A 23733-nucleotide genomic window follows, 5' to 3' on the forward strand; every position below is an offset into this window, starting at 1 on the left:
AGCACAAATGTTTCACAATTGCTAATTTGACACAATGATTGTGGTAGATGTTTCAATCGTAAGGTGACCCTGAAGAAATCACAACAACATTCACAAGAGAGTGAAAACTTCTGCATTGTGAATTAGAATGTATTTATTTTTCTTGCAAGTGAAAAAACAACATCACTACAGCACAGAGAGAGAGGATAAAAACGGGAAATTGAACAGGTCAACGTGGAAATGTGTCGATTACACAAGATTTAAGAGCACATTAAACCTCACAGCTTTAGGAAAATACCACCTACAGAACATACTGTAGGGCACAGCTGGGTTGAATAGGGATACGTTTCAGGTAGAAACGACTTAATGCAAGAAGTTGAGGAATATTGTTGAGACCTAATGTCCAAAGGTATGTAGTTACCTTTCACCCACCGTTACTGGACGGAGCCACTATACTCTATGTTCTCTTCTGTTAAAAGAATAAGGTTCCTTGTTTGGATATCGAAATATGTTCCATCTAGGCTACTTTAGCTGCATTTACACAGGCAGCCCAATTCTGATCTTTTGCCCAATTATTGGTCTTTTGACCAATCAGATCAGATCTTTTGCCAATAATTGGGCAAAAGATTAGAATTGGGCTGTCTTTGTAAACTTAGCCTAAGTCTCTGTGTTTTTAAAGTAACCTAAATATTATGTTATAAATTATGTTCTAATGCATTATTAAAGCTGTATTTAAACATGTAATTTTGTAAAACTTTATTTGCTTAATATTCCTATTGTTTCCCCAGAAATCCTGCATAGTATCAGGTGGAGATACAGGTAACTGCCAAAATAAAGGAAACACCAACATAAAGTGTCTTAATAGGGCGATGGGCCACCACGAGCCAGAACAGCTTCAATGCACCTTGGCATAGATTCTACAAGTGTCTGGAACTCTATTGGAGGGATGCGACACCATTCTTCCACGAGAAATTCCATCACTTGGTGTTTTGTTGATGGTACTTTGTATACCTAATTTACTCAATTGTTTTCATTACTTTGGCAGTTACCTGTATGTTTCCACAATCCCAATGTAACTGCTCAGTCCTTCACATTATAGACCTATGGCTCCATCTGCTGGCTTCTGGAAAATAAAGCATTGCCAAAACAATTATGTATCACTTTTTATCTACAAATATGCTTTTCACAATTAAAAAGAAGGTTTCCTGTCTATTGGTCACATCCACCATGGCCCTGTTGACGCTCAGGTTAAACAACTGATATACAATGAGACACAATGGTTGTGATACAACTGATATACAATGGTTGTGATACAACTGATATACAGTGAGACACAATGGTTGTGATATAACTGATATACATTTGAGTCATTTAGCAGACGCTCTTATCCAGAGCGACTTACAGTTAGTGAGTGCATAACTTCTCATACTGGCCCCCCGTGGGAATCGAACCCACAACCCTGGCGTTGCAAGCGCCATGCTCTACCAACTGAGCTACACGGGACCATATACAATGCATTTGACACAATGGTTGTCATACAACTGATATTTTCTGCACACAGTGTTTACACAACCATTGTGCAGTGTCTCCAGAAAAACGATTTTGTGCAGAAAAAAGTTGTGTGCAAAATTAGTTGTTCATCAGTTGTACAACTAGAGTGTGTATAGGGTCAATGGCTTCAGCAGTGTTTTGTGTCAGACAGATAGGTCTATCATTCCAGCCAGCCAGGGAGGGAGGAAGAGTCCCAGGGTCCCCAGGATACACACCAAGATGAACAGCCACAGAAAGATCCGGTCTATGACCATAGCCACGTACTTCCACTCCTGCTTCACCTGAATGATGACAGAAATCAGTTTTTAATTACTTCACAGAATGAACAACTGTTGACATATTTAAATGGATATAATTTGTGTTCCTATGGTTCAGGTTTTCCACCATTGAAATGCAGTATACATCATTGCACTCTGAAATATATGTCATTGTGTGGCAAATGCCAAGACCCTTATCCACTGGCATTCCTAACTGTAAAGCCCGATTGAGTTTTGTGTCATGCACTTTTTTTGATATCTTTGAAATAATGATGCGTAAAAATAAACAATATGTTCTACATCTTCAGCATACAAATTGCTAAAACTGAGGGTGCCATGTCGCCCCATCTTCTATATTTTCAGTGTGCAAACACTGTAGATAAACTGAAGGGGCCAGCAGATGGAACCATAGACTTGCCTCCTCAGTTTACATGTTAATGATGAGACCCTTGCTTACAGAGAAGTCGATATCCTCCGAACGGAGGTGGTCTGCGATGTACTGCACACCTTCCATGGCCATCTTCATGGACGGGGATAAGGCGAGGAGCCGCTGGTCCTTGGTCATGGCTTTGGCTGCCTCGGACAGGCCTGCGTGATACTTGCAGACAGCTGAGCAGCTCTGCTTCCTCTCCTCCATCAGGGACGGGTGCTGAGAGAGAGGCCGCTGCATGCCGTTACCCATGGAGGAGGCCTCCTCATGCAGGGAGCAGTACTGGATGCTGCGCGAGCGACAGCGGACGCTGGTCTGGGGGCGCTCCCTCTCCCCCAGGCCGTACTGTAAGCTGAGGGAGCGCATCTTGGGCCAGGCCGCGTGGTGCTTGTCCCTGGGCAGGTAGAGAGGGTGGAGGAACGGGGGAGAGGGAGAGCAGCCTGGCTGCGACGAGGCGGTCGGCTCCTCCAGGAGGATGGAGTACTGGCTGGGGGATCTGTCCAGGGGCTGCTGCTGTTGCTGGGGAAGCTTGGGGGGCAGGGAACCCTCCATGGGTCGGCCCAGGGAAAGAGAAGGGGAGCGGGCCAGGATCTCCTGGACCTCCAGGGGGGAAGTGGGAGGAAAGCTGGCCTCCAGCCCACCCAATAGTGTGGCCCTCTTTGGCATGGCCTCCGCCAGCTTCTTGCTGTTGTCCTTGACCACGGCGGGCCGCCGGATGAACAGGAAGCCAGGGACGACATCCAGGAAGACACGGCGCACCCAGCGGGGCATGGTGTCCGTGCGTTGCGAGCGGTGGTGCACGTTGAGCACGAAGATGGTGATGCTGATAGACAGGGTGACGAAGATCATGGTGAAGAGGAGGTACTCCCCGATGAGCGAGATGACCAGCGAGGTAGACGGGATGATCTCGGTAATAAGCAAGAGGAAGACGGTGAGAGACAGCAACACAGAGATACACAGGGTGATCTTCTCTCCACACTGGGAGGGCAGATAGAACACCAGGACAGTCAGGCAGGAGATGAGCAGACAGGGTATTATCAGATTAATAGTGTAGAACAGAGGTAGCCTCCGGATGATGAAGGAATAGGTGATGTCAGAGTAGACCTCGTGGCAGCACTCGTACTTCTTGATGTTGTAGTTGCCCACGGCGTCCACCAGCACCCACTCGCCACTTTCCCAGTAGTCCATCTGGTCCACGTTGCCTGCCATGCTGATTAGGTCGATCTTGGTGCGGTCGTAGGTCCACGAGCCAAACTTCATGGTGCAGTTCTGCTGGTCGAAAGGGAAGAAGGTGACGTCGATGCTGCAGGAGGACTTGTAGATGGCTGGGGGAACCCATTTGATGCGCCCATCGTGGAACAGGTGGGCCTTGGTCAGGTGGGTCACGGAGAAATCACCATCTGCACTAGAGATAAGAAGGGATGATAGAGCTAGATTGTATGTTAAGGAATGGCCTGACAGATTAGACAATAAAGAGAAATTGCCCTTCCACTCTCATTGTTTTTTTTTTGGTCATCAATGGTATAAGATTGCCTTACCTCCATAACTTGCTACATTTGCACACACTGTCTATATATATTTTCTGTTGTATTTTTGACTTTATGTTTTTTTTTTTACCCCATATGTAACTCTGTGTTGTTGTTTTTATCGCACTGCTTTGCTTTATCTTGGCCAGGTCGCAGTTGTAAATGAGAACTTGTTCTCAACTGGCTTACCTGGTTAAATAAAGGTGAAATAAAATAAATAAATAAAAATTGTGGCTGTGGCTATATATACAAGCATAAAGTGTGGATTGCAGATGTCCTAGTGAAGTCGAATTGCAGTGGGGTCGCCACATAAACAAAACAAATATTTTATGTAGATATACCAGGGGTACGACACTTTGACTCTCAGTGGCGTGTATTCATGGATGCCAAGGGAAGCCAGGCTTCACACAAAAAATGACCATGAAAAAAACATACAAAATAATGTATCTTTCGTCTCTCTGTGTTTCATACATTTCCTTCAATTCGCAAGAGGCTGAATGTATCTCACCAGAGAAAACATCCAAACGAATGAAACCTCGCCCCTCTGTTTCTGTATGTGTAGCCCGTCTATGTCTGGTCAAAAAGAGTATGACATTGTTGCCGCACATAGCATTGATTGCAAGGGAAGCCAGTGAGCATTTGGCCTCCCTTGATATTTCTTTTGATAAAATAGCCAATCAGCGTTGAGCTAAACTGAGTATATAATATAATAATATAATATATAATAAGCAGACGCTTTTATCCAAAGCGACTTACAGTCATGCGTGCATACATTTTTTTTGTGTATGGGTGGTCCCGGGGATCGAACCCACTACCTTGGCGTTACAAGCGCCGTGCTCTACCAGCTGAGCTACAGAGGACCACAGAGTGAGCTCAGGAGTGAATGGTCCTGGCGCATAAAAAATAAAAAAAGAAGCCAGTTTGGATTTGGCTTCACACCAATCACATCACATTAGACGTCAAATGTCATTGACAGACAACTTTAATTGTTGCATCTCGTAGTGTTATTGTCTTCCGGTGGCTAGCTAGCTAGCTAAAATTGTACCTTTCCTAAATTAGCCATGGATGGAGATAGGGATTTGGACTTGTGGTTTTACTTAATTCTCCGTACTGGCCAATGATTATAACGGTGATACTGATCCAACCTTAAATTCATACATTGTGAATTTATGGTTGGATCAGTATCACCGAGAGGATGGAAGTTTAACTTGTAGCTAGATGTGGTAAAATTAGGTTAACGTAAACTAGCTGGCCTGGCGCATCATTGCCCATGAAAGGAAGATACGCTAGTGAGCAAGCATTTTAGCCAGGTAGCCTAGAACAACAAACATTTAAAGCGTGTATTACAGCCATTGACCGTTTAGGCAACATGAAAGAGGAAGATGGCGTTTCTCTAAAAGTCAACATGTTTTTTCTACTTGCATACACACACACACACACACACACACACACACACACACACAGCCACACACACACACACACACACACACACAGAAATCAGTCCCATGGACAGCCACATCATATTTAGTTAACGTTGATTGGACTAAATAGTTGATTGGACTAAATAGGGTGGCAGGTAGCTTAGTGGTTAAGAGCGTAGTGCCAGTAACTGAAAGGTCGCTGGTTCTAATCCCCGAGCCGACTAGGTGAAAAATCTGTTGATGTGCCCTTGAGCAAGGCACTTAACCCTAGTCGCTCTGGATAAGAGTAAATCGTTTTTGCTGTCTTTTAGTCACTGTATTAGACTAAGCATAGGTGATTAGATGATGAAATGGTGCTGGAAGAGTGGAGGCAGGGCCTGTGTTCTTTGCGACTTGTGGTAATTCTCCGTGGCTCTAATCGATAGTTGTTTAGTAGACCGAAAATGTCGGAAACATTAACTTGCTTGACCATGCTGTAGGTTATGCAACTGTTTGTTACATGCAATATGCTTTGTGGACTTCACCAGACAGATGTTGCTCTCTGGTTTTGTGATGAAATAAAGGTGTGGTTGAATTTATTTTGCCACTGTGTCTTCTTATTGTCTCGGCCTTAAGCCTATATATCATGGTCGCAAGGCATATGAACTAACAGGTTAAAGAGCAAACAACGCAATTATCACAACACAGGTTGTAATATGGCATTTTTTCCTGGCTTGGCTTCCTCAGTGATTTTACCCACACAACGCTACTGTTGACTGGCTCCGCTGATTGGGCCGAATGATCTTAGAGTGGACTCGGTCAATCAGGTCACTTTAGGGATTATTCTATTTCAGAAATAATTATCTACTGTGGCATTGCCTTATTATGTTGCCATTACTATGTTGGTGTATTAGTAAAATCTATCTGTATCTGTCATCTAAGATCATCAGAGTTGGTATAAGAAAATATGAACTTTGAACTGTAAAATGGTTTGGTCCATTTCCTGTGAACTTGCCCATTTTACTTCCTCTTTCCTTCTGTTCCTGTGAGAAGGTTTCCACAGACACAAAGTCTATATCGTAAAAAATCACGAAAACAAAAATGTGCTTTTTGGTCTTAATTTAAGGTTGGGTTAGGCGTAAGGTTAGCAGTGTGGTTAAGATTATGGTTAAGGTAAAAAATCTGATTTTGTGGAAATAGGTGGGGTTTATGACTAGGTGTGGTAACTAGTGATGACCCCGTGAAAAGGTATGTGTTGTTTCTGCTCGGCTAATTCTGTCATTAAAAGAGTGACAATATCATTATATATCCACTAAAAAGAAGCGAAATGTGTTGCTTGTAAACTTTATTCTTACATTTAGTCTGAATTCTGTTTGTTTAGAACCCTCTCTTTGTACCCAATCACAATGGAATGTTCACCGAGCACAAGCTGCTAGCTCTCTGTGTTGTTTTTAGCATTCTATGCTAGCTATACAGACCAGCATGTTAGCATTATAACTATGCTGTTATTGCTTTTGGTCAAACGAAACGAGTATTCATGTTCTCTATGGGCACTGAGTTATATTGTTTTAGGGGAGGGGCGAAAGTAACGTGCCCATTTTCTCAGATAACACAGAAGCTAGAATGAGTAGTGAAGTCAGCACGTTCCTAATGTGGTGGACGACCTCCCTGCAAAAAAACAGCCTGACCATGTTTCACCAATGTAAGTAAAAAAAACGGACCCTGAAGTGTTTTTCGGTTGAAGAGTTGTGTTTAGTTTGGGTGTTAGCCTGGGAGAAGTTACAGGAGAGACGGGTGAGACGAAAGTAACTGATGACCTGGAATAAAATAAAATAAAACGTTTAAGCACAGGCCATTGTCTCCTTTAATTCATATTGCTTTTATGATGTTAGCAAAATATCAACAAGTAACTGAATGTTTGAAAATTATATATGAAATCATTAGAATTATGTCTTAATCAATTGACTTGATGGATCAGCTTCTCACAGAAGCTTTTATCATCAGGTAATTGGTTAAAAATATACACTACCGTTCAAATGTTTGGGGTCACTTAGAAATGTCCTTGTTTTCGAAAGAAAATAAAACAAATTGTCCATTAAAATGACACACAATTGATCAGAAATACAGTGTAGACATTGTTAATGTTGTAAATGGCTATTGTAGCTGGAAACGGCTGATTTTTAATGGAATATCTACATAGGTTTACAAAGGCCCATTATCAGCAACCATCAGTCCTGTGTTCCAATGGCACGTTGTGTTTGCTAATCCAAGTTTATCATTTTAAAAGGTTAATTGATCATTAGAAAACCCTTTTGCAATTATGTTAGCACAGCTGGAAACTGTTGTGCTGATTAAATAAGCAATAAAACTGGCCTTCTTGAGACTAGTTGAGGATCTGGAGCATCAGCAATTGTGGGTTTGATTACAGGCTCAAAATACCCAGAAACAAATAACTTTCTTCTGAAACTCGTCAGTCTATTCTTGTTCTGAGAAATGAAGGCTATTCCATGCGAGAAATTGCCAAGAAACTGAAGATCTCGTACCACGCTGTGTACTACTCCCTTCACAGAACAGCGCAAACTGGCTCTAACCAGAATAGAAAGAGGAGTGAGAGGCCCCGGTGCACAACTGAGCAAGAGGACAAATATATTAGAGTGTCTAGTTTGAGAAACAGGCGCCTCACAGGTCCTCAACTGGCAGCTTCATTAAATAGTACCCGCAAAACACCAGTCTCAACATCAACAGTGAAGAGGCGACTCCAGGATGCTGACCTAGGCAGAGTTGCAAAGAAAAAGCCATATCTCAGACTGGCCAATAAAAATAAAATATTAAGATGGGCCGTCTGAGATATGGCTTTTTCAGGCTCAACAGTTTCCCATGTGTCTCAAGAATGGTCCACCACCCAAAGGACATCCAGCCAACTGGGCAAGCATCCCTGTGGAACGTTTTCGACATCTTGTACAGTCCATGCCCGGACGAATTGAGGGTAGAGAGGTGTTCTTAATATTTTGTACACTGTGTATATCTTTATAATTCTGTCAAGCCATGGAAATGTGATAAGCATGATGAGTTTGCCATTCATGAAGAGAATGACATGAGGAGCGCGCATGACAAGGACAGCTGGAGCGCAACTGATTGGTAGGGCTAAGCATGAATAATTGAAAATGGTGAAAAACATCTACTACATTCCAATTAAAGTGAGATGAGAAAATGATGGTTAATATAGGTGGTATATGATTCATTTTAGTCCGATTAATATTGTGAAGCAAAATATTGTGGTAGCGCAACATTGCACTTTCATAAATGTTGAACCTATGAGTATTCATTATTCAAATCGACACAAACATGAAATTATGTTGAAAGTAACCAACATTACAAACCAGAAACATGGAGATAAGACAGATATTGTGCACTTCTCGCCAGCTGTTACTTCCTTCCCAAGGCTGTGTTACTCCCGCCCCGCCGGCAGGTACAAAAGTAATGTTGCGGTAGTTCTGTTCTCGGTCTATTTAATTTCAACTCATTTACCCTAGAAATGAAATTACAGTTGATAATGGTAGAGGAGATATATAAGTTGTTTGTCATGAAATACGGTGTCTCTAGCTCTATTGATCTCTGAGTAATTAGGAAAAAAACTAGTAGGTTCTTCCCTACTATTCATCAGGTGCGGATGCAGTTGAAACACATGAAACTAATGCCTGTTATTTTCTATTTATATAAATAAAAACTAAAATCCATCCAGACAGAAGTCAATCCTTTACACACAACACAGAAGGAAACTATTAAACTACTTTTAAAGGTAAGGAATCATCTAAGTAATTTCTTAATATGGGTGAACATTTAAAGACATGTTTCAAAGTACATACTTAGCATGCATTCTTAGCATTACAACATTACATACTTGTTGTAAAGAACTATATCTGGTCTCCAGATTAGCTGGGATGGGATGTGCATGGAGGTGACATTCTCGTATTCCTTAGGATTCCAGCAGAGCTTGTAGTCATTCCACTCCTGGAGGAAACAGACCAATAGAAACTCAGTTTGACCAAATAACACTACAAATATAATAGATCATTCAGACACAAAAACGTTGTGTCATTTTGATTGGACTCACTTGTTTCACCCAGACATTAGTGATCATCATTTGATTTTTCTCATCCTGATTTTGAGAAAAGACAAACAGTATAAAGATGGAAGATGATGGTATGCACCTACTCATTGCATCATCTGCATAGACAGGCTGGTATTCAGTCAATCCTGTCATAGCCATGTTTACAAAGTAACTCAAACAGTACAGTCCAGAACCACTCTTTGATTTTATTTGATCTCAAGAAAAAGAGCTACTGTGTAAATGCAGAAATGCAGATTCGACTGAATCGGACCCATAGAATTCTCCAAACACAAAGTAAATTAAAATCAACATTTTTGGCACTCAGGCATATGCATGGCTTTAAAGGTATTTAAGTTTTATTTCCTTCTCACCACATCAATAAGCTGGGCAATGGACAACCCAAAGCGCACACGCACCACATCAGAGACATTGGCCACAGGGCGTGCCAGTTTGTTGTAATGGCTGAACAGAGTCTTCAGTAGCCTGTCCTCCGCCTGAGCCCTGGGGTGGCTACACACTGGAGGAGGAGGAAGAGGGGAAGGAAGGGGAGGGGGATGAGGAGGAAGGGGAGGGGGATGAGGAGGAAGTGGAGGGGGATGAGGAGGAAGGGGAGGAGGATGAGGAGGAAGGGGAGAGGGATTGAGGAGGAAGTGGACGGGGATTGGAAAGGAAGGGGAGGGGGATGAGGAGGAAGTGGAGGGGGATGAGGAGGAGGGGGATGAGGAGGAAGGGGAGGGGGATGAGGAGGAAGTGGAGGGGGATGAGGAGGAAGGGGAGAGGGATGAGGAGGAAGTGGAGGGGGATGAGGAGGAAGTGGGGGGTGAGGAGGAAGGGGAGGGGGATGAGGAGGAAGTGGAGGGGGATGAGGAGGAAGGGGAGGGGGATGAGGAGGAAGTGGAGGGGGATGAGGAGGAAGGGGAGAGGGATGAGGAGGAAGTGGAGGGGGATGAGGAGGAAGTGGGGGGTGAGGAGGAAGGGGAGGGGGATGAGGAGGAAGTGGAGGGGATGAGGAGGAAGGGGAGGGGGATGAGGAGGAAGTGGAGGGGGATGAGGAGGAAGGGGAGGGGGATGAGGAGGAAGTGGAGGGGGATGAGGAGGAAGGGGAGGGGGATGAGGAGGAAGGGGAGGGGGATGAGGAGGAAGTGGAGGGGGAGGGGATGATGAGGAAGGGGAGGGGGGGAGGAGGAAGTGGAGGGGGATGAGGAGGAAGTGGAGGACAGAATCATGGTTAACCTCAAATGCTCCCAAATTTTTACTGTTGTTTTCCACATTGGGCAATTTTCTATAAATATACCCATGTGCAGTACATGTACCTTTTAAACAGGACACTAAAATGCTGATTCCATGTATGAGGAAAGGAGGAACCCAAAGTGTGACCAATAATTTAAAAAGATACTTCACTATGGATACTGCTATCATCAAATCCAGTATATCTTATATATTTATTATTTTACTGTATTTAGATGATCAAATGTAGTCTAAACTTTAAAATGTCATTAGCAGTCCATACAATGTTCACTATCCATTGTTCACAGAATAGATGCATCCAACTATATGTGGCAGTATAATTTCTTAAATTGTTATACAGCAAATCAACTGTATACTAAACACAAGACTGAAAGTGGAATCCACATTAATTAAAACGTTAAGTACTTTGTACAATGTCTTTGTGTGCATCACAATGATCATAAGGATATCAACAACACTTTAGTTTAAAAGTGACTTACCTTGAAAGGGAAGAAGATACATTAAAATCCCTACAAGAGGATAACACTTGACCGAATACATTTTCTTGACTATATGAACTTCTCCTTCTACCCAGATTTGAAAACTCTTTAATCTGCTTCCATCCTTCTCTATTGTCTTAAAAGATATACATGTTCACCTTCTGTGCTATTTCTTCATTTTCATGATGCATTCAAATTATTCAATTTATATCTCTTTCCTCTTTCCACTCTGCGTAAAAAAAGAGCAAAAAGTTGTCATCTCCCTTTGTATGTTGATTTGATTCTGACTACATTACTCTGGAATCCAACCTCCTCTTTAGCACAAAATCCTTGGCTGCATGTGACACAAAACACGGACTTCCATCCTCTGTTTCCCTTCGTGTCACCACACTGTCAGATCGTCTGTCTCTCTCTGTCCTCTTTAGAAGGTACTGCCTTTCACTCAAACACAAGACAAATGCTGCCAGTCCTTGTCCTCTTTCAACCCAGGACACTCAACCCTTAGGCACTTACATTCTCACTTCAAATGGGTTGGTACATTGTCCTGTATTGTATGTGTGCCATTATCTACTGAAAATGCATCCCTTCGATTTAAAAAAAAATATCTCCATACAATACATATTCATATTTGAAAATAAAGATTTTCTTAAATAGATGGAAGATTGTATATACAAAAATATAATATTAGATCATGTATTCAGCAAATGTATTTCCCAGGTAAAAATTGAATTTTAATATATTGTTTTGTCCGTCTTTGCCATCATGTACAAGATCATTGAGATTGAACAATTTGCTAATGTACATCAACAATAAATGATGGCACTGTTAAGGCATGTTCTGTATTATCATGATAGGAGTCATGCATATACAGTATTATAGTATACCAAGCCTTTCCTTCAGACAAAAACTGTGGCATACTAATGTGTTTTATTCACAGCTCTAGGTGAAAACATCACAGATGAATAAGGAAAACCAGTTTTGTTTTTCTCAGAGAAGAGGAAGAATGACTAACTCGGTGTACCCCAACACCTAAATTTTTCGACACTAGCTGCAGCCTGAGAGTGTGAAAATGTCCTCTGGTTTCCCTGGTGATTCTTCACCTCTTGGGTTTGGACTAGAAAACAACACGTCTGAACGCACCAACCTGAATGCTGCCCATAAAGGTATTTCTTGTTCAGAAAAAGGAATTGTGTAGAACAGGCACGTATTGTGAAGAATTTTATAATATTCAACATTCATTATTCTTAAATGTATCGAGAATACTTTGGATATTGCAAAACATATATACCTATTTCAATTGAACGTGTAGTGCTTTTTTAAAGTTAACCAAACTGTCAATGCTAGCGCTTGTACATTGTGGGTAGTCAAGCAGAACAATACCTGAGAGGAGGAAAAAATACTTATTCTTAGAAGACTAGAAAGCATTCCACCCATGGGATGTCAGAATTAGCAGAGCAGAAACCAAAATATCGATGAGTCCACTCTGCCAAGGCATCTGGGGAGCAACGGAGGTTTGGCTTCCAAGGACACGCCAGAGTGCTTTTCCTCTCAACTGTTCCACTCATCTCCCCACCCACACCCCACCTACCCACACATTTACAAATGTAAAAAGCAAACTACTTGTGGTTGATGCAGAATGGTAATTTCTGCATAAAGTAATTATGAGAATTGTTAATCATGTGACACAACATAGACTGCAATGTATTTGAAATGTATTTGAAAGAACACAAATATTTGAAAGCAAGCCTGGTGACAGTGAAAGAATGGGTGTTATTAATTTAGCAGAGCCGTGGACATTTAGCTCCAATTCTTTTGCCAGTTTCTCTTAATCATATTTATACCTGACGCAAATACATAAATACAGTTAGCTACACAAAATGGCTTCCCTGAGTAGTTGCATTCTCAAATGTGCAGGCCAAAATGTACTACATTACAAAAATGCAGACACTAGGGGCTCTATTTTAACACACCTAACGCAAATAAATACTGTAAAACTAAGCGCTGGCGGTAGCGCTATAGGTTGGGTTTTCACAATCAGAATTATGGGAGCAGTAGCTGGTGGTTGCACGAAAGACCTGGGTTTTGATGACTAAACAAGTTGAAGGTGTGTCGAGGCTTGACTCTTCACTGGCCAATCAGAATGTGTGCCATGGCTAAATAGAGTGCCTTCAGAAAGTATTCATACCCAGTGACTTATTCCACATTTTGTTGTGTTACAGCCTGAATTCAAAATGGATTAAATATTTTTTTAAATGTCACCCATCTACACACAATACCCCATAATGACAAAGGGAAAACATGGTTTAGAATGTTTACAAATTAAATACAGAAAAATCTAATTTCATTCAACTCATTGAGGGCTTGATGATTAGTTGACAAGCTGAATCAGATGTGCTTGTCCAGGGTTAAAATAAAAATGTGTACTGTTGGGGATACTGGAGGACCAGGGTTGGGAAACACTGTTTTAGGTTATTGTCCTGCTGAAAAGTGAATTCATCTCCGAGTATCTGGTGGAAAGCAGACTGAACCAGGTTTTCCTCTAGGATTTTGCCTGTGCTTAGCTCTATTCCGTTTCTTTTTTATCATGAAAAACTCCCTAGTCCTTAACAATTACAAGCATACTCATAGGCACCCCATCTCAAAAAACCAACACTCGATCCCTCTGATGTCAACAACTACAGACCAGTATCCCTTCTCTCTTTTCTCTCCAAAACTCTTGAGCATGCCGTCTTTAGCCAACTCTCTTGCTATCTCTCTCAGAATGACTTTCTTGATCCAAACCAGTCAGGTTTCAAGACTGGTCATTCAACTGAGACTGCTCATCTCTGTGTCACGGAGGCTCTCCGCACTGCTAAAGCTAACTCTCTCTCCTCTGCTCTTGTCCTTCTAGACCTGTCTGCTGCCTTTGATACTGTGAACCATCAGATCCTCCTCTCCACCCTCTCCGAGTTGGGCATCTCCGGCGCGGCTCACTCTTGGATTGCGTCCTACCTGACCGGTCGCTCCTACCAAGTGGCGTGGCGAGAATCTGTCTCCGCCCCACGTGCTCTCACCACTGGTGTCCCCCAGGGCTCAGTTCTAGGCCCTCTCCTATTCTCGCTATACACCAAGTCACTTGGCTCTGTCATATCCTCACATGGCCTCTCCTATCATTGCTACACAGACGACACACAACTAATCTTCTCCTTTCCCCCTTCTGATAACCAGGTGGCGAATCGCATCTCTGCATGTCTGGCAGACATATCTGTGTGGATGACGGATCACCACCCCAAGCTGAACCTCGGCAAGACGGAGCTGCTCTTCCTCCCGGGGAAGGACTGCCCGTTCCATGATCTCGCCATCACGGTTGACAACTCCGTTGTGTCCTCCTCCCAGAGTGCGAAGAGCCTTGGCGTGACCCTGGACAACACCCTGTCGTTCTCCGCTAACATCAAGGCGGTGACCCGATCCTGTAGGTTCATGCTCTACAACTTTCGGAGAGTACGACCCTGCCTTACACAGGAAGCGGCACAGGTCCTAATTAGGGCTGAACGATTAATTGCATTCGCGATAATATCGCGATTTGACTGAACGCGATTTTCTAATCGCAACGTGCGCGATTTGAGGTGGTCACGTGACGCGACTTGTCCAGCGCAATGGCCTCTTGCTCGACGGAACAGTCAGAAACTGACACAGCTGATACTTTAATATCGAAGAGGAACAGCACGTCGGTGGTGTGGAACTATTTTGGTTTTAAAAAAGAAGATGCTGAGCAGCGTCAGGTGTTGTGCAGAGCATGCCGTGCTCCGATTGCTACTTCACGGGGTAACACTACAAACCTGTTTCAGCACTTAAAAAAATACCACAAATCAATGCATGACAGTTGTATGACCAAAATGCCGAGCATCAGTGCGCGAGACAAGCCAAATACCTCAAGACAGGGATCACTGACAGAAATGTTCGAAAGTGTCACTCCGTATGAACGTAATTCAAAACGGCACGGAGAAATCACTCGGACAATAACATAGTTCATAGCCAAAGATATGATGCCTCTCAGCACGGTGACCAAGCCTGGGTTCATGGCATTAATACATACGCTTGATAAACGTTACAGTATACCCTCCCGCACATACTTCAGTCAGACTGCCATACCGGAGCTGTACAAAAAGTGCAAAGAGAAAGTCGCCGCGGAACTTAAAACGGTGGAGTTTTTTGCTAGCACTACTGATATGTGGTCAAGCCGCACAGCTGAGCCGTACCAGAGTCTTACAGTCCATTTTATTGATGAAGATTTCAACCTCCGAGCTCGCTGCCTACAAACTACCTACTTCCCAGACGATCACACAGGGGAAAATATTGCAGCCGGCCTGAGAGAAGGGCTTGTCAGCTGGGATCTCCACGAGGAGAATCACGTCTGCATCACGACGGACAACGCGTCGAATATGGTGCTTGCTGCGCGGCTTAATGAATGGACGAGGCTCCAATGTTTTGGCCACAGATTACATCTTGCCATTGGTAAGTTATCGTGTGTGTGTGTGTGTGTGTGTGTGTGTGTGTGTGTGTGTGTGTGTGTGTGTGTGTGTGTGTGTGTGTGTGTGTGTGTGTTTGTGTGTGTGTGTGTGTGTGCGCGAGTGCGAGAGAGAGAGATGCGTCGATTAGTAAAGCTGAATATACAAATATATATAAATGATATTATATAAATCGGATGGGATTAAATAAATTCATACTTCCACTCCTTTTCTAATATGTAAATTCATTTTACTTGCTTATATCATATGTCTGTCTGTGGTGGAATGCCCACCTGCATTTTTTTTCTTTTCTTGTTTTTGTTTTTTACATGTTTTTTTTAGTGTTTATGAGAGAGAGAGAGAGAGAAAGAGAGAGAGAATTGACATGCAAATAAAGACCCTTTGAATTGAGAGAGAGAGAGAGGATGTGTTGTGGATGTGTGTATTTCAGAATTACAGCTAATTTGAGTGTGTAATAGTGAGAGCCTTGTATCAAAACTCAAATTGTGTGTAATACACTACTTTTTATTTCTTTTAGAAAATGCACTCAAAGATGACAGAGTGTCAAGGGCAACAGCACTGTGCAGGAAGCTGGTGGGGCACTTTTCCCACAGTTGGAAGAAGAAAGCAGCCCTGACGGAGGCACAGAGAGAGCTCAAACTCCCTGAGCACAACCTCATAACGGAGTGCCCAACAAGATGGGGTTCTAAAGAAATGATGATTGCCAGAGTGCTTGAACAGGCCAAAGCCATTTCTCAGGTATTGTCTGGAGATCGATATGCACGCTCCCTTATCCCAACCTGGCAGGATATTGACGTGTTGGAGTCGATTCACAAGGCACTGCATCCTCTACTGGAGTTTACTGATGCTCTTTCTGGAGAGGAGTATGTAAGCATCTCCTACCTCAAGCCAGTTCTCCACCTTTTTGCCACATCAGTCCTGGCTGAAGATGCTGAGGACACTGACCTGACTAAATCAATAAAAACCAAAGTCCTAGCATACCTCAATAACAAATATGGAGACCCAGACATCCAGGAGCTTTTGGATGTTGCCTGTTTCCTGGACCCTAGGTTCAAAATACAGTACATCAGTACAGACAACATCCCTGCTATCAAGACTCGTCTGAAGACAGAGATAGTAGACTTGGCACAACGTACATATCATTGGGTAAATAATTATGTATTTCACAAAAACAAAAATTTTCTGTAAAATCTAACTGGAAAACTAATGGCTGTTGTTTTCATCTAATAGGAGAAGAGGTCTCGTACTGAAACTGTTCAGATGCCTCAAAGTGCACAGTCCTTGGGGGAAAAGACGAAGAGGTCTCTTGGCAGTTTTTTCAAGACCAGTTCAGCCTCTCCTTCTTTGCCTGTAAATCTTGAAGATGTCGCAGAGGCAGAGATAAACAATTACCTGATGACTCCTACCATTGATGGAGAAGATGATCCATTGGCTTGGTGGAGGGTGCACAAGATCAGCTACCCACAGTTGTGCACCATGGCACGCAAGTATCTTTGTGTACCTGCTACAAGCGCTCCCTCAGAGCGTCTTTTTAGCACAGGAGGGAATATTGTGACTTGCACTCGCTCATCCTTGAAGCCAGAAAAAGTCAATATTCTGGTTTTCTTAGCAAAAAACCTGTGAGCCACTGAGAACAGAACTGTTGGATAAGTATGGCTGGCAGTGCCATACTCGTAGTGAACTTTAGTCTGTGTGGTGTGTTATTGTTGTGTACTTGAGATAAGTGAGGCTCATCTATTTTATATTATAATATTCAAATCGTTTATAAAAAATAGTTTGTCTAAATTAAAAGTGCATTTCTCATTTTTTATTTATAACTTTATTTACTTTGATTTTACAAAATATTTTCAAAGCAAATTCCTTGTTTCAGTTGTGTGAAATGTTACTGACTTGGGAGCAGTAAGATACATACAATTTAAAATTATTTTTTTCTTAAGACTGTACCTTTTGCACACAGTGTTTACAAAGTTCATGCCTTTGTTTAAATTATTTAAATGCACAGTGGCAAAGCCACAGATGTTTCTGTAATGAGCAGTTCAATAAAAATGTCATTTATTTCAAGTCATACATGTTTGAATTTAATTCTAACAAATAGACCCAGCCTATGGGAAAGAACATTTCACACTAAATGTATATACTATTGTGTTGGTCATATTTAAATCATTCATTATGTTTTGTAGGGGAAAAAGGATAAATAAATTAAATCGCATATTAAATCGCAATCGCAATATTGGGGGCAAAAAATCGCAATTAGATTATTTTCCAAAATCGTTCAGCCTTAGTCCTAATCCAGGCACTTGTCATCTCCCGTCTGGATTACTGCAACTCGCTGTTAGCTGGGCTCCCTGCCTGTGGCATTAAACCCCTACAACTCATCCAGAATGCCGCAGCCTGTCTGGTGTTCAACCTTCCCAAGTTCTCTCACGTCACCCCGCTCCTCCGCACACTCCACTGGCTTCCAGTTGAAGCTCGCATCTGCTACAAGACCATGGTGCTTGCCGACGGAGCTGTGAGGGGAACGGCACCTCCGTACCTTCAGGCTCTGATCAGTCCCTACACCCAAACGAGGGCATTGCCACCTTCCGGAGACACTTGAAACCCCACCTCTTTAAGGAATACCTGGGATAGGATAAAGTAATCCTTCTACCCCCCCCTTACCCCACCCCAAAGAAAAAAAAAGAAAAAAAGATATAGTAAAGTGGTTATCCCACTGGCTATAAGGTGAATGCACCAATTTGTAAGTCGCTCTGGATAAGAGCGTCTGCTAAATGACGTAAATGTAAATGTAATAACATGATGCAGCCACCACTATGCTTGAAAATATGGAGAGTGGTACTCAATAATGTGTTGTATTGGATTTGCCCCAAACATAACACTTTGTATTCAGGACAAAAAGTTAATTGCTTTTCCACAATTTTTTACAGTATTACTTTAGTGCCATGTGGCAAACGGGATGCATGTTTTGGAATATTTGTTATTTTATACAGGCTTCCTTCTTTTCACTCTGTCATTAAGGTTAGTATTGTGGAGTAACTACAATGTTGTTGAACCATCCTCCGGTTTCTCCCATCACAGCCATTAAACTCTGTAAATGTACTAAGCTAACATATGGAATTATTTTAAGATGGTCATACCATGGATAATTTAGCTATTTGATTTTGAATTGTAGGTATCACATGTTTTTTTGTTTTTTAAAATAAAATATTGAATTTGGCCTTTACTACTATAGCCCATGGAAATGCATTGAATAACACATTCATAAATGGTTTACATTTACATTTTAGTCATTTAGCAGACGCTCTTATCCAGAGCGACTTACAGTTAGTGCATAGATTATTTTATTTATAATTTTTTATTTATTTTCATACTGGCCCCCCGTGGGAATCGAACCCACAACCCTGGCGTTGCAAACGCCATGCTCTACCAACTGAGCTATATCCCTGCCGGCCATTCCCTCCCCTACCCTGGACGACGCTGAGCCAATTGTGCGCCGCCCCATGGGTCTCCTGGTCGTGGCCGGCTACGACAGAGCCTGGATTCGAACCAGGATCTCTAGTGGCACAGCTAGCACTGCGATGCAGTGCCTTAGACCACTGCGCCACTCGGGAGACGAGTGGTTCAAACTTATTTTGTACATAATGTTTCTGCCACCGTCTCTTATTACCGAAAATACCTTCTGAATATCTGGACAGCGATTACTCACCTCATACTGGATGAAGATTTTTTATTTAACGAGTCGGACGCGAAGGATTTACTTCAGACACCCGACAAGGCCCAAATCCCCGTAATTCGCATGAAGAAGAGACAGAGATATCGGGGACGTAGGTTGGGGTGCCTTGTAAGGTTCCGACGGCGAGTGGGTAATCAGTCCTATTAGCCAACGTACAATCACTGGATAATAAAATGGATGAGCTCCGATCAAGAATATCCTACCAGCGGGACATAAAAAACTGTAATATCTTATATTTCACAGAGTCATGGCTGAACGACGACATGGATAACATACAGCTGGCGGGGTTTACGCTGCATCGGCAAGATAAAACAGCTGCCTCCGGTAAGACAAGGGGTGGCGGTCTGTGTATATTCGTAAATAACAGCTGGTGCACGAAATCTAGGTTTTGCTCACCTGAGGTAGAGTATCTCATGATAATCTCTAGACTACACAATTTACCAAAAGAGTTTTCATCTATATTTTTTGAAGCTGTCTATTTACCACCACAAACCGATGCTGGCACTAAGACCGCACTCAAGGCCATAAGCGAACAAGAAAATGCTCATACAGAAACGGCGCTCCTAGTGGCCAGGGAATTTAATGCAGGGAAACTTAAATCCGTTTTACCTCATTTCTACCAGCATGTTAAATGTGAAACCAGAGGGAAAAAAAATGCTAGACCACCTTTACACCACACACAGAGACGCGTACAAAGCTCTCCCTCGCCCTCCATTTGGCAAATCTGACCATAACTCTATCCTCCTGATTCCTGCTTACAAGCAAAAACTAAAGCAGGACGTATCAGTGACTCGCTCAAAACAGAAGTGGTCAGATGAAGCAGATGCTAAGGAATAAGACTGTTTTGCTAGCACAGACTGGAAAATGTTCTGTTATTCTTCTGATGGCATTGAGGAGTACACCACATCAGTCACTGGCTTCATCAATAAGTACATCGATGACGTCGTCCCCACAGTGACCGTACGTACATACCCCAACCGGAAGCCATGGATTACAGGCAACATCTGCACTGAGCTAAAGGGTAGAGCTGCACCTTTCAAGGAGCAGGACTCTAACCCGGACGCTTATAAGAAATCCCGCTATGCCCTCTGACGAACCATCAAACAGGCAAAGCGTCAATACAGGACTAAGATTGAATCGTACTACACCGGCGACAACGCTCGTCAGATGTGGCAGGGCTTGTAAACTATTACGGACTACAAAGGGAAGCAAAGCCACGAGCTGCCCAGTGACACGAGCCTACCAGACAAGCTAAATTACTTCTATGCTTGCTTCAAGGCAAGCAACACTGAAGCCTGCATGAGAGCATCAGCTGTTCCGGACAACTGTGTGATCACGCTCTACGTAGCCGATGTGAGTAAGAACTTTAAACAGGTCAACATTCACAAGGCCGCAGGGCCAGACGGATTACCAGGACGTGTACTCCGAGCATGCGCTGACCAACTGGCAAGTGTCTTCACTGACATTTTCAACCTGTCCCTGACTGAGTCTGTAAAACCAACATGTTTCAAGAAGACCACCATAGTCCCTGTGCCCAAGAACACTAAGGTAACCTGCCTAAATGACTACCGACCCGTAGCACTCACGTCTGTAGCCATTAAATGCTTTGAAAGGCTGGTCATGGCTCACATCAACATCATTATCCCAGAAACACTAGACACACTCCAATTTGCATACCACCCCAACAGATCCATTGATGATGCAATCTCTATTGCACTCCACACTGCCATTTCCCACCTAGACAAAAGGGACACCTACGTGAGAATGCTATTCATTGACTACAGCTCAGCGTTCAACACCATAGTGCCCTCAAAGCTCATCACTAAGCTAAGGACCCTAAACAACTCCCTCTGCAACTGGATCCTGGACTTCCTGACGGGCTGCCCCAGGTGGTAAGGGTAAGTAACAACACATCTGCCATGCTGATCTTCAACACGGGGGCCCCTCAGGGGTGCGTGCTCAGTCCCCTCCTGCACTCCCTGTTCACCCATGACTGCATGTCCAAGCATGACTCCAACACCATCATTACAGTGGTAGGCCTGATCACCGACAATGATGAGATAGCCTATAGGGAGGAGGTCAGAGACCTGGCCGTGTGGTGCCAGGATAACAACCTCTCCCTCAATGTGATCAAGACAAAGGAGATGATTGTGGACTACAGGAAAAGGAGGACCGAGCACGCCCCCATTCTCATCGACGGGGCTGTAGTGGAGCAGGTTGAGAGCTTCAGGTTCCTTGGTGTCCACATCACCAACAAACTATCATGGTCCAAACACACCAAGACAGTCGTGAAGAGGGCACGACAAAGCCTATTCCTCCTCAGGAGACTGAAAAGATTTGGCATGGGTCCTCAGATCCTTAAAAAGTTCTACAGCTGCACCATCGAGAGCATCCTGACTGGTTGCATCACCGCCTGGTATGGCAACTGCTCGGCCTCCGACCGCAAGGCACTACAGAGGGTAGTGCGTACGGCCCAGTACATCACTGGGACCAAGCTTCCTGCCATCCAGGACCTCTATACCAGGCGGTGTCAGAGGAAGGCCCTAAAAATGGCCAAAGACTCCAGCCAGCCTAGTCATGGACTGTTCTCTCTGCTACCGCACAGCAAGTGGTACCGGAGCGCCAAGTCTAGGTCCAAAAGGCTTCTTAACAGCTTCTACCCCCAAGCCATAAGACTCCTGAACAGCTAATCAAATGGCCACCCAAACTATTTCAATTTTTTCAATCTTTTCTAACGACATGCCACTGGCTTTGAGTAAAGTTGAGGTGACTAAAATGCTTGGAGTAACCCTGGATTGTAAACTGTCATGGTCAAAACATAATGATACAACAGCAGCCAAGATGGAGAGAAGTCTGTCCATAATAAAGCGCTACTCTGCCTTCTTAACAACACAATCAACAAGGCAGGTCCTACAGGCCCTAGTTTTGTCGCACCTGGACTTCTGTTCAGTAGTGTGGTCAGGTCCCACAAAGAGGGACTTCAGAACAGGGCAGCAAGGCTGGCCCTTAAAGGTACATTGGGAGCTAACATTAATGATATGCATGTACATCTCTCATGGCTCAAAGTGGAAGAGAGATTGACTTCATCACTACTTGTTTTTGTAAGAAGTGTTGACAAGCTGAATGTACCGAGCTGTCTATTTAAACTACTAGCACACAGCTCAGACACCCATGCATACCCCACAAGACATGCCACAAGAGGCCTCTTCACAATCCCCAAGTCCAGAACAGACTATGTGAGGTGCACAGTACTACATAGAGCCATGACTACATGGAACTCTATTCCACATCAGGTAACTGATGCAATAGAATCAGATTAAAAAAACAGGTAAAAATACACCTTATGGAACAGCGGGGACTGTGAAGAGACACACACAGGAACAGACACACGCATACACACACAAACGCTAGCGCACGCACTCTACACACACGTACGTACATTGTAATATTGTAATAATGTTATATGATGTACTGTTTTATCTTTTGTTTTATATGTAATGTAAGTGCTTTAATATTTTTGGACCCAAGGAAGAGTAGCTGCTGCCTTGGCAGGAGCTAATGGGGATCCCTAATAAATGGGAAATGTATTACATGGTTACGTTCTATTACAGTCAGTCAGCAGCACATCTTCAGATCTTAATCATGTATCTTATCTAATTCTGGGTTGTGGTGAAACTCACCTTCATGAGATGAATTTGGAACAACTTGTGTTCTGTGAAAAAATGAAAAAAATCTCTGCAACATAAAAATGATGTCTGGTTAGTTATAGACTGAACTATTCACTGTATTCAGCCATTCTACACTCTCAACCACATTGATCGAGTCAATGAAAACATAGTCTAAAACACGTCTAAATCTTATGATAAAAGTTTTTATTATACAGTTTCCATAGGTTAATGGATTTGAGTGTTACTACACGGTAATGCTACATAATAAGTAAAATGTATATTCATGGTATACTGTGGTTCAAAACATGCCGGCAAGCAGTTTCCAAAAGATGGAGTACTTCAATCATGGCTGAAACCATAGTGATGTAAACATAGTCAACATTTTCATAACAGCTTTGGAACGCTTACAGCATGTCACAAACTCCATGTGACTGTGAAATTAATACAATATGCTAAACAAAGCCAAGCGTATAGTGAGTAGGCTACAATTGATATATGCTGTAAACAAGAAGTACGATGAGTGCCACGAGGAGAACAAAATAAAGTAAGGCGTGCAGAGATTGCAACATGCAAGTGGCGTGAAATATTGCTCTCTGTAGTTCCCCGTACTCCTCTACAAACGTTGTCTTTCTAATACATTTCTGTTTTGTTCCAAATAGCCTACCTACCTTTACGCATGCTGTGAGCTAACCGTGGTGAGTATAGCTTGAGTGAGACATTCAAAAATACATTCATGAGTACATTGTGTTCAGAACAGATCTGCACCGTTCAAATGTGCCCCACCCCCCGCCCATAAAAGATATCCAAGGCATTTGAGAAAAAATAAATTAATGTAAAGACGTACGC

General features: G+C 43.0%; 1 protein-coding gene across 1 annotated transcript; it reads right to left on the reverse strand.

The window, feature by feature from the left end:
- Nucleotides 1-112: 112 nt before the first annotated feature.
- LOC311133261 (neuronal acetylcholine receptor subunit alpha-4-like) lies at nucleotides 113-9769 on the reverse strand. Its single transcript, XM_084166750.1, has 5 exons — nucleotides 9626-9769; nucleotides 9258-9302; nucleotides 9045-9154; nucleotides 2245-3622; nucleotides 113-1811 (listed from the first exon to the last, which is right to left on the reverse strand). The coding sequence occupies exons 2-5, from the start codon at nucleotides 9285-9287 to the stop codon at nucleotides 1674-1676; spliced, it is 1656 nt and encodes a 551-aa protein (XP_084022876.1). The 5' UTR covers nucleotides 9288-9302; nucleotides 9626-9769; the 3' UTR covers nucleotides 113-1673.
- Between the last annotated feature and the right edge of the window lie 13964 nt (nucleotides 9770-23733).

The sequence above is a fragment of the Coregonus lavaretus genome (genome assembly GCF_964263955.1).
Source record: "Coregonus lavaretus genome assembly, chromosome: 8".
In the NCBI taxonomy this organism is placed as follows: Eukaryota; Metazoa; Chordata; class Actinopteri; order Salmoniformes; family Salmonidae; genus Coregonus; species Coregonus lavaretus.

Coding starts and splice junctions, on each gene's coding strand:
- LOC311133261 (XM_084166750.1), bottom strand. CDS start 9,287: ATGATGATCACTAATGTCTGGGTGAAACAA. Junction 9,155..9,257: donor CTAATGTCTGGGTGAAACAA/GTGAGTCCAATC, acceptor TGTTTCCTCCAG/GAGTGGAATGACTACAAGCT. Junction 1,812..2,244: donor CGGAGGATATCGACTTCTCT/GTAAGCAAGGGT, acceptor GTCATCATTCAG/GTGAAGCAGGAGTGGAAGTA.